At 45.6% G+C, this 11,569-nt stretch overlaps 1 protein-coding gene across 3 annotated transcripts in view; it reads left to right on the top strand.

The window, feature by feature from the left end:
- LOC121861381 (lactadherin-like) overlaps positions 1-11,569 on the top strand; it is an 83,645-nt gene that overhangs the window by 49,213 nt on the left and 22,863 nt on the right. For all 3 annotated transcript variants that reach the window (XM_042359036.1, XM_042359035.1, XM_042359034.1), the window contains exon 4: positions 2,894-3,032. In XM_042359036.1, coding sequence (XP_042214970.1) covers positions 2,894-3,032 — 139 coding nt within the window. The remainder of the gene's footprint in view (positions 1-2,893; positions 3,033-11,569) is intronic.

Raw genomic sequence — 11,569 nt, 5'->3', positions numbered from 1 at the left:
AATAGTTGGCTATTTCTTTCCATTCTTTCTTCAGGATATTAACACGTAATTAGCTCTGGAGGATTTTCAAATAAAATCCTGGAGATCAAAACCTAATTGGCCATTGTTGAAAACTAGGATAAATTAACTAATGGTCAAAGATAAGAATAAGATGGATTACCTAGAAATATCACAGTGATGAATAACCATCCCGAAACTAACCAATTTATACACCTAGAAATTACACTTATGAATATTGTTCTTCTGATAAGATCTTTAGAATGAGATAAGACTTGGAATAGGAAGGCGTATTACGGCATTATATAAAGATCGGATTAACAACCCTGAGTAAACAGGAAGGTGTATTACGGCATTAATATTAAGATCGGATTAACAACCCTTAGATACTTGAATTATTTGAGATGAAATAATGGAAAGAACAATAATTAAGGCTTTATAATTATGGGGTCCTATAGTAGAGAGGCGTCCCAAGATATCATCACCTAAACTAGTGACTATGGAGACAGCCTACTCTGGAGTAAATTGCGGCATTAAACAGATCCAGATTCTTTTCCTCGATAAAGTTTTTACTACGACTGCCACGTGTAATAACAGAGTAAACCTTATGACACTTTGAACCTAATATCTACATATGTCACTCTTACTGTACGATAATGCAATATATGCACACACATATGAGGGAAACTTTAAACAACATAAAACAATTGTGAGCAAAGTGACTGGGAGATAATTAACACTGAGTAACAAGGAGGAAGGAATATGGCATAATGTCGTGTCCTGTCACGGTCATCTTTATTATGAGTTGGTTAGAATATAGTTAAGGTCTAAATCCCAACAGGCAACAATAAAAAAAACAAAGACAATCGGTTTAAAAGGTAGACAAAGGATGAGAGTTTTCGTTGTGTATAATAAAGTACCATAAATTCATTACAATATTCATCTTTCTAATTTACATAACCATACTAAACTCAACATTAACAGTATATACATATTTATACAGTATAAAATAATTTGAAGCAAAGTTGGACGTGGAGCAATATAAGTTACAAATGTTTAAGTGAGGAGCTGAGATGGCTGACGGGTAAGGTGAGTGTTATGAAGACGATAGGTAGTCACTGTGCGGTGGGTTTCAGGATGGGTGATCCTGTGGTCACTTCCCAGAGTAGAGACAGGTTAAAACATCTTGGTGCACTCCCTCGAGACGTAGGGCGGGCGACCTGATGGGGTGTGCCGTGGAAGGCAGGGCTAAACAGGGGACGTTCAAAAGGTACTCAAATTATCAACCAGGAGCGAACTCGTAGCATGGTTTTCATTAGACAAATTTAGATTTGGGCGTGAAATAGGTAAACACTGGTTTGAAACAGAGTGGTGGATGGATAGATTAGTTGCAAATATCATCATTCTCGAATACGTGGTTCTTCAAACATAGGTTTGGATGCTCATATGAGCAATAGGGGTTGGGTGTAAGCAGGACTGCCAGTATGAGGCCAATAGGCCGCTGCAGTTTCCTCCATTCTTATGTTCTTATGTTCTTATGTTCTCATCGAACTGAAACTTGAAGAAGACTTGGAAGAGGTGACGCAACAACCAGGATATGGAGAGCGGAGTGGTAACTAAGACGAGGTCATACTCGTGTTTCGTCCCTAGATGTAAAGGTAAAAGATTATTTTGCAACCGAATTTCGAATATTTATTTGTATTGCTACTTCACTTTGGGCTAATGCCACATTATGTCATTCTTTATTCGTACTGGAAAATATACCAAGCTGTTCCTAAACATGTGAATAGCTCCACAGTTCATATAACAAACACATTCTTTATATAAGATATCAGGAAATGTTGGTAGCACTAATTACGTAAATCACAATATTAGGCTGCTACAACACCGCTCACAATGTGTATTAGACCTGGAGAAATGAGGCGTACAGTTCCGATCAAGCTTCAAATTGTGTTAGCGCGGCAGCACTAACTCTGACTGGTTTCAGAGTGCCGGTCACGTGCAGGGCTACCCATACGAGGACTGCCTCAGGGGCCTTTTTGAAACACTTCGTTTGCAGGAATTGTAACGGTAGTTTTTTTTTTACAGAGTGTACCATGGGAGGCCAGCGGGTACATATAATTCATGTTTTCAATTATAGCGCTGAGGTCATTATGTTGTCAGAACTATCCATTAATCTCTCCTGCCGTCGGCTTGTTGATGTTTACCACCAGCGATGTTTACCACCAGCGATGTTTATTTTATGCTGATGTTTACCACCAGCGATGTTTAGTGTTGTATCTGGAAGGAGGCAACTTAACATTAGCATCTTAACCGGCAAGGAAATCCTGTTTAAGTTGAGAATGTTTCCAGCTAGTGTGTCCGGTTTTCTCTCAAATCCGGAGTGTTGGTGTTCAGTAGAGAGGAATCTTCATCGCCTTAAGTTGAACGGAGAGTTTACAAATATATTAAGGGTTATTAAGTCGTATTACGGTAATTACAGGTGTATTAATTATATATCTTCCGCAATTACTGACAGGTGTATGTATGTATGTATGTATGTGCGTGCAAATAAATCACTGTGGGTGCGCGTGATCCAGGTATATGCTGATAACCACATTGGAAACAAGAAAACACGAAGTTCCCAAGCGCTTTCGTGTAATTCACCTATGTTTTCTAATTTCCAATGTGGTTATCAGCATATGTATGTTTGTATGCATGTATGTAGGGATGTGCTTATAAGAGGAAGATCTACATAACATATTAACTGACCCGTAACATTTTTGTCACATCTCCCACTATAATTGAAGGATTTAATGATAGGTGTGTGTGTGTGTGTGTGTGTGTGTGTGTGTGTGAATGTAAATGTGTTTTCCTCCAGGTGCATAATTAACACAGGTGTATCTCGTGCCCTCAGGTGTTCCAGGCTAACGTCAACTCACACCAGACGAGGCACAACTTCGTGGAGCCGCCCGTGTTGGGTCGCTTCGTTAGGGTCCACGTATTAGACTGGCATTCACACCCTTCCCTCCGCTTCGAGTTGCTGGGTTGCCAAGGTAAGATATACTGTAGTAATAAATGTACTACAGTCGACTACAATACTACAAAAGTCCGTTTACCTCTCCTCAGAAACACGAACCCCCTCCCACGAGAGAGATTCAGACTCATGAATCCGAAGCATTTATGGTAGTTAGCACCGACCCCACCCTGGATCTCGTGCTCGCAATTTTACCTGGCAATACTTGGTAAAGGAAGACTGTATGTAAAGGTGATTGTGATTGGTGGATCTGTTTACGGCTGTATCACTGTCAGGATAAATATTAAACAAACCAAAGGTAGAATTATTATAATAATAAACTATTAAATGTTATTTTCCCCTCTTGTAGTGTACGATTGTCTGCCTGTAGCTTCTTAATCAACAGTAAATTATGCAATTATGTTTTAGTGCAAGTTAACTCCACTGAGAAAATATATACAGCGTTCTCCTCTCCCAACCGCTCTTTACCACGACCACCAAAGACGCGAGTGTGGTCCATGATTGTGTTGTTAAATTTTTGCATCATTCATAAACCGATTACAGATATTAGTAAAGGAATGCAAGCAAATCAATTCATTGGGTTTAATATTAGCAGCAATCACAAAAGCATTAATTATAGTGAATTAAAGCATGGAATTATAATTATGATTAATTCAAGTAGAAAAAGATGAACTCTTAGTAATAACAAGTGTGGTTCCATTATAACTACACTATTTATGTTAACGATATATTCGTAATGTACAGTCACTCAAAAAAGTTATCTCTACAAAATTGTATTGAAAAAATATGACACAACGGACGAAGGCTTTTGACAACCCTACAGAGACAACAGGAGTTACATCGGTCACCCCAAGTACAGAGAATTTTTTGGAGTGACTACAAGAGACAAAATGTTAAATATGATGTGATAGTGACGGGTTGGAAATATCTGATAGACATGTAGGAATGCATTTTTATAGTCACAAGAAGAGACGCATAAATTGACAAGATAATCATCATCACTTGAGAATAATTAAAGCCTTTGGGTAACACATATTATTAAATAGAAACAGTCTACTTGTTTTTGTGTCTCGTTTTACAGGATTTAATACTTTAAATTATCTTTTATTTAAATCAATACAACACTATAATGTAAACCTGTAAAAAAAATGATATGATGATTTTAAAACCGATCATTAAATAAGACGAATATATTTCACGAAAATAATTGTAAACAGAAGACTGGGTGAAACGTAGAGAGAGAAACGGTGATAATGAAAGACCTCCCATTGAGCTAACAGTCACTGGGAGTAATTACCTTAAAAACACTGCTGATTTTAATGGTTCACTTAGCGCCCCAAGTTGTCTTTAGTTCAGGTGTGTTAATACTTGTGTGGGGTGAGGGGGAGGGGCGGGTGAGGGGGGGGGGCGGGGTGAGGGGGAGGGGGCGTGGGGTGGGGTGAGGGGGAGGGGCGGGGCAGGAGGGGAGGGGGGCGTGGGGTGAGGGGAGGGGCGTGGGGTGAGGGGAGGGCGTGGGGGCGAGGGGAGGGGCGGGGTGAGGGGAGGGGCGTGGGGTGATGGGGGAGGGAGCGTGAGGGTACGGGAGATGGAGCGTGAGGGTATGGGGGTGAGAGGAAGGGGGAGGAGACTTGAGGGGGTGAGTGGGAGGGGAAAGGGATGTCAAGTAGTGGATTGAGAGGAAAGGAAATGGAGTAGGGTTCGTTAGATGTACCACCTCCATCTAACGAACTACATAGAGATGAAAGTCCGTTATATCGAGGGAGTCCGTTAGATGGATTAGGATTGCCCTTGTCACTTAATAACTACACCAAGTCTTCTTACGCAGTGAACGAAGCATAATGAAAACTGAGTCATTAAACCTGAAAATTATAACTCTCTCTCAACTACACTTGACAAATAATAATAATAATAATAATAAATTATTAACGGTTTATTGAAAGAGTATGGCAGCCGGAAGGCTGAAAATAAACAGTTACATAATTGGTGAATGGGTCTCTCTTGATTTACAAATAATATACAAGTAACCAAGTGATACGAATATGATATATAATGACTAGGTGAGGAGAAGGTCATACTACAAGGCATTTCAACATCGTGACAGTGCAAAAGGGTAAGATTGGCTGAGAGTGAACACACTGGTTGACTACGAGGTGTGTGTGTGTGTGTGTGTGTGTGTGTGTGTGTGTGTGTGTGTGATGGTCATTCTTCCAGTAATTGTACCTTAAAGTAAGTGTTCCCTCGGGTCTACTTTCACCGGGTTATTATTATTGATAATAACAATAAAGCAAATAGTCAATGATTCCTAGTTTAAGTCGATGTCCTCTGGTTATGAGGCAGGCTCTCTCTCTCTCTCTCTCTCTCTCTCTCTCTCTCTCTCTCTCTCTCTCTCTCGTAAACAACAAACTCACTAGAACGTTTCACCAAATAAATCGCCTTTGTTAAGTAGTGTTCCCGGAAGCATCTGGTTAGGTTAGGTTAGCTTAGCTTAGGTTAGCTTAATTTAGGTTAGCTTAAGTTAGGCTAAGTTAGGTTAGACTAGCTTAGGTTAGCTTAACTTAGGTTAGGTTAGGTTAAGTTAGGTGGCGGCGTAACTCTCTCCAGCCACTTAATAGCATCGACTAGTTATCAGGATGTATAACTTAATTAATTTGGGGCTCTCGGAAGCTAACAGGTGCGGCGGGACAGGTTTTAGCTACAGGTAAAGCTGAACTGATTAGAATCCGTTGGACAGTGAACAGGGCCAGAGTCGAAGTCACCCACACACTTACGCTGCGGTGGTGGTGGTGTAATGTGGTGGACCTGGTCTCGATCCTCGGGCAGGGTGAAACTGTGGGCAGGTTTCTTTACTTACTCCATTTGCCTCTGTCTACCCAACAGTAATTGGGGACCTGGATATTAATCGATTTGCGGATCATGTTCCTGGGTAATAGTTAGCCAGTGCAGTTGGCGAGTTGTCCGGTCTTCTCGGATTGTTCCTTGACACTGCATCATAAGAACGTAGGAACATAAGAAAATAAGGAGTCTGTAATGGCTTGTTGGCCTGTGCATGGCAGCTCCAGCCTCCTTTTGAAACTTTCCAACGTCCCAGCACTTACTACAAAGTTGCTAAGCTTGTTCCACTCGTCCACCACCCTATTTGTGAACCAGTTTCTTCCTATCTTCCTCCTAAACCTAAACTTATTCAACTCGTTAACTCAGGGTGTGGTTGTTGTGTTGGCGACAGCTTTTACGCCTAGGTGACCCTTGGGCCGGCTATCATCGTTATACGAGGGGCAACCATTATTAATGTGTAGCCAGCTAATAAAGTCAGGTCGTCTCTCCCCCTGAACCACACCCCCCCCCCAGAGAGATTCAGACTCGTGAACCCGAAGCAGTAGACCGATGCATTATTCTAGCCGTAAATGCTTAGCTTAGGTTTGGTTTAGGTTAGGTTTAGGTTAAGGTAGGTTTAAGTTAGATTCAGTTTGGTTAGGTTAAGTTTAGGTTCAGTTCAGTTCTGTGTAGATTAGGTTTAGGTTCAGTTCAGGTTAGGTCTGGTTCAGGAAAGCCCCACTTTTGCCTGTAAAGAGGTTGTATATGGCTGACGGAGAGAGGACCCTCTACCACCTCACCTGAAACCAACTAATTATTCAAACCAGTCGTAAATTCCTCAGGTGATGTATTCCTCCATCTGTAAACAACTTTTTATAACAGTTTTTTATAAATTAGGGAAAGAGAATGTTGCCACCACTCGGCCCTTGGTTCTTGTCCTACTATAAGGAATTTCAGACAGTTTATAAGCGCTTGTGAGATCATACACCGACCAGTTCCCGGAGACTTATAACAACATGAGAATGAAGGAAACTACAGCTGGCCTATTGACTCATACTGGGCAGTCCCGTTTACACCCAACCCCTATCGCTCATATATCCATCCAACCTGTGTTTGAAGCTATCCAGCGTATTTGAGTTAATGATGATGTTTGGTAACTTGTTCCACTCATCCATTACTCTATTTACAAACCAATGTTTACCTATTTCCCGCCTAAATCTAAATTTATCTAATTTTAAACCAATGTTACGAGTTCGCTCCTGGTTGGATAGCTTGAGTACCTTTGTAATGTCCCCTTTGTTTAGCCCTGACTTCCATTTATACACCTCTATCATATCGCCCCTCACTCTACGTCTCTCGAGGGAGTGCAGATTAAGATGTCTAAACCTGTCTCTATACTCAAGGTTCCTAATGCCCGAGATTAGTCATGTCATTCTCCTCTGAATTCTTTCTCGGGATTCTATATCCATTCTGTAGTACGGTCAGTGTGTGTGGGGGGAGGGAGAGAGCTCTCACACGATAATTCTACCACACATCAATGATTCTTAACCAAATATGCCAGGTAGACAATTATCACAAAAAGATCCCTTAACAACGTCGAGAATTAGCATAGAACTAGGTACACTGTGAATAAACCTTGGCATAATTTAGCTTTAGGTGTGGCCTTTTTCACTTGTCACCGCTACACACACACACACACCCACACACACACACACCCACACACACACACACACACACACACACACACGGAAGAAGGGAACAAAGGGAACATTGAGAGACGGGAGGGTGAGAGGGTCGGAGGGAGGGAGGAGCACACCAAATAACTTTCATTCAATAAGATAATTTAGTGTTGACAGGTTAATGATTTCTACCCATATAGAGTTTCTCACGGAATGGGAGATATTGAGAGATAGAGCGGGAGGAGGGAAGAGGTAGAGAGAGACAGAGAGCGGGAGGAGGGAAGAGGTAGAGAGAGACAGAGAGCGGGAGGAGGGAAGGGTAGGAAGAGATGAACAGAAAGAGAGTTAGTAGAAGAGAGAGAGAAAGAGAGAGAGAGGAGAAGAAGAGAGAGAAAGGAGAAGGGTGAGAGAGAGGTTAGTAGAAGAGAGAGAGAGAGGAGAAGAAGAGAGAGAGAAGAAAAGAAGAAGACAGAGAGAAAGAGGAGAGGAGAAGAAGAGAGAGAAAGGAGAAGGGTGAGAGAGAGAGGTTAGTAGAAGAGAGAGAGAGAGGAGAAGAAGAGAGAGAGAAGAAAAGAAGAAGACAGAGAGAAAGAGGAGAGGAGAAGAAGAGAGAGAGAAAGAGAGAGAGGTAAAGAAGAGAGAGAAATGAAAAGAGAGGTTAGTAGAAGAGAGAGGAGAAAAAGAGAGAGAGAGAGAAAGAGAAAGGCAATGGGAGGAAGAAGTGCAATATCGTGACTCAACAAACCATATCTTTCATTATACACCAGACGATACGTTTCTGTTCTTACAACTTACGATGAAATTCTGCACTTTCCCCCACTACAGTCTATCATTAAGAGGTGTTAGCATACGTAAGGAGGCCAGCAGGCGTGAGGGAGGAGGCCAGGTGGCGTGAGGGAGGAGGCCAGGTGGCGTGAGGGAGGAGGCCAGGTGGTGTGAGGGAGGAGGTCAGGTGGTGTGAGGGAGGAGGCCAGGTGGTGTGAGGGAGGAGGAGGCCAGCAGGCGTGAGGGAGGAGGCCAGGTGGCGTGAGGGAGGAGGCCAGGTGGCGTGAGGGAGGAGGCCAGGTGGTGTGAGGGAGGAGGTCAGGTGGTGTGAGGGAGGAGGCCAGGTGGTGTGAGGGAGTGGGAGGGAGGAGGCCAGGTGGCGAGGGAGGAGGCCAGGTGGCGGAGGGGAGGAGGCTAGTTGGTGGGAGGGAGGAGGCCAGGTGGCGTGAGGGAGGTGCTGTAGGTGCAGGAGGAGGCCAGCTGGTGTGAGGGAGGAGGCCAGGTGGAGGGAGGAGGCCAGTTGGTGGAGGGAGGAGCCAGGTGGGCGTGAGGGAGGAGGCCAGGTGGTGGGAGGGAGGAGGCGAAGGTGTGAGGGAGGAGGCCAGGGGTGGAGGGAGGAGGCTGGGGTGGTGTGTGGGAGGGGAGGAGGCAGGTGTGTGGGAGGGGAGGAGGCTACAGGGGAGGGGAGGAGGCCAGGTGGGTGGAGGGGAGGAGGGGCTAGTGGCGTGAGGGGAGGAGGCTGGGGTGGGTGGGAGGGGAGGAGGCTAGGTGGGTGTGAGGGAGGAGGCTAGGTGGGTGGGAGGGAGGAGGCTAGCTGGTGTGGAGGGGAGGAGGCTGGTGGCGTGGAGGGAGGAGGCCAGGTGGTGGGAGGGGAGGAGGCCAGGTGGTGTGAGGGGAGGAGGCTGGTGGTGCAGTGGGAGGAGGCTAGGGTGGTGGAGGGGAGGAGGCTAAAGGGTGTGAGGGAGGAGGCTAGTGGCGGAGGGGAGGGGGAGGCCAGGTGGGGGTGCAGGAGGAGGCCAGGTGGTGGAGGGGAGGAGGCTAGGTGGTGGGAGGGAGGAGGCTAGGTGGTGTGGAGGGGAGGAGGGGCAGGTGGCGGGAGGGAGGAGGCCAGGTGGTGGAGGAGGAGGCTGGGGTGGTATGAGGGAGGAGGCCAGGTGGCGTGAGGGGAGGAGGCCAGGTGGTGTGTGAGGGAGGAGGCCAGGTGGGTGTGAGGGAGGAGGCCAGGTGGCGGGAGGGAGGGGAGGCCAGGTGGTGTGGGAGGGGAGGAGGCTAGGTGGCGTGGAGGGGAGGAGGCCAGGTGGGTGGAGGAGGAGGCCAGGTGGTGTGAGGGAGGAAGCCAGGTGGCGTGAGGGAGGAGGCCAGGTAGTCATGAGGGAGGAGGCCAGGTGGCGTGAGGGAGGAGGCCAGGTAACGTGACTCGTTAACATAACACAATTCTAGTAGTAAGTGGCTATATTAAATCCATGTTTTATTACTTGATTAAAGGAAGAAAATATCCAGTTAATGTTTTGGTTTGTTTTTGCTGCTGCGTGTTGTGCTGGTGTGGAGTCTGTCATCAGTGCTGAAGGAATCTGATTTAGCGTGTAAAAATAAGAGGTGTTATGTGTAGATTCAAGGTTTACGTCATATTTATGACTCACATTATATTACATACTCTACAGTAAGTGTGTGTGTGTGTGTGTGTGTGTGTGTGTGTGTGTGTGTGTGTAATAATTTATTTTAATCATTAACGGTTTATTGAAAAAGTTCTGCAGCCCGAAGGCCGAAAATAAACAGTGGACAAAAAAGACTTATTACATACACGGGTGTGGGTGGGTCGGTTAACAAAAACGTTCATTTATGAAAGGAGAAGGAACATGAATTGAACATACAAATTCTTATAGTTTACAGTTGATGGCCCGGGCCTGGGCTGGTCATTGATACACCGGGTGGTGTGGTGTTCACGTGGTGCAGTAACTCGTCCTCGGGTGTTGATATGAAGGACCTCACGTTGTTATGTGTTGTCACAGTACCTCACAGTACCTTCAATATTCTTAGTAGATCTAAATCGAAGTCTTCCAATAATAGAGAATTGACCTTACATAAGAATTCCTTTTCTCTCTCGACTCTACCATTATCAGTAATCTTCTCTCTGTCCCACAACTTTTGACCATAGTATCGTGAGATGGTAATAGTTATCAAAGATCATAACAAAACCTTTCGATCAATAAAATAGTAAATCATGTTTACAAACTATACCCCTCTCAAGGCTATAGGTGCTTGTTAAACAACCATCAAGTGAAACAAAAAAAAAATAAATAGATGCCCACGAAAGATACAAGTATATAATAACTTTTTTTCTTTTATCTCATAACACTGCAACAGCAAACCTTTAAAAGTCCATCAAAAATATGATTATAAGTTCCCACCCGCCATCTTACATTACGTCTACTAACAAGCTGTTGCATTAATGATGAGATCAGTAATAACACTTTATCTAAAACGTAAGGAAGATAAGTATAGACTCTCCTCGTTTAGTGTATGGGAGGAGGAGAGAGAAGGGAGGGGGGAAGGGGAGAGGGAGGGAGAAGGGTGGTAGAGTATGGGAGGAAGGAAGGGGAGAGGGAGGGAGAAGGGTGGTAGAGTATGGGAGGAAGGAAGGGGAGAGGGAGGGAGAAGGGTGGTAGAGTATGGGAGGGGGGTAAGGGGAGGGAGGGAGAAGGGAGGTAGAGTATGGGAGGGAGGAAGGGAGAGGGAGGGAGAAGGGTGGTAGAGTATGGGAGGGGGGAAGGGGAGAGGGAGGGAGAAGGGTGGTAGAGTATGGGAAGGGGAGAGGGGAGAAGGGAGGGAGAGAGGGGGAAGAGAGGGGAGGGGAAGGGAGGTAGAGTATGGGAGGGAGGAAGGGGAGAGGGGAGGGAGAAGGGTGGTAGAGTATGGGAGGGGGGGTAAGGGGAGAGGGAGGGAGAAGGGAGGTAGAGTATGGGAGGGGGGGGGAGGGGAGGAGAAGGGAGGTAGAGTAAGGGAGGGAGGAAGGGGAGAGGGAGGGAGAAGGGTGGTAGAGTAGGGAGGGGAGGAAGGGGAGAGGGAGGGGAGAAGGGTGGTAGAGTATGGGAGGGGGGAAGGGAGAGGGAGGGGAAGGGGGGAGAGGGGAGGGAGGGGAGAGGGAGGGAGAAGGGTGGTAGAGTATGGAGAGGGAGGGAGAAGGAGGTAGAGGCGGGAGGAGGGAGGGAAAGGGTGGTAGAATAAGGGAGATGGGAGGAGGAGGAGAGGGAGGGAGGAAGGAGGTAGAGTGGGAAGGTGGGAGGGAGGAAGGAGAGGGAGG

Source organism: Homarus americanus, unplaced genomic scaffold, assembly GCF_018991925.1.
Source record: "Homarus americanus isolate GMGI-L3 unplaced genomic scaffold, GMGI_Hamer_2.0 scaffold24260, whole genome shotgun sequence".
In the NCBI taxonomy this organism is placed as follows: domain Eukaryota; kingdom Metazoa; phylum Arthropoda; class Malacostraca; order Decapoda; family Nephropidae; genus Homarus; species Homarus americanus.
Note: the sequence above shows the minus strand (reverse complement) of the source record. Positions and strands in the feature narration are given on the sequence as shown.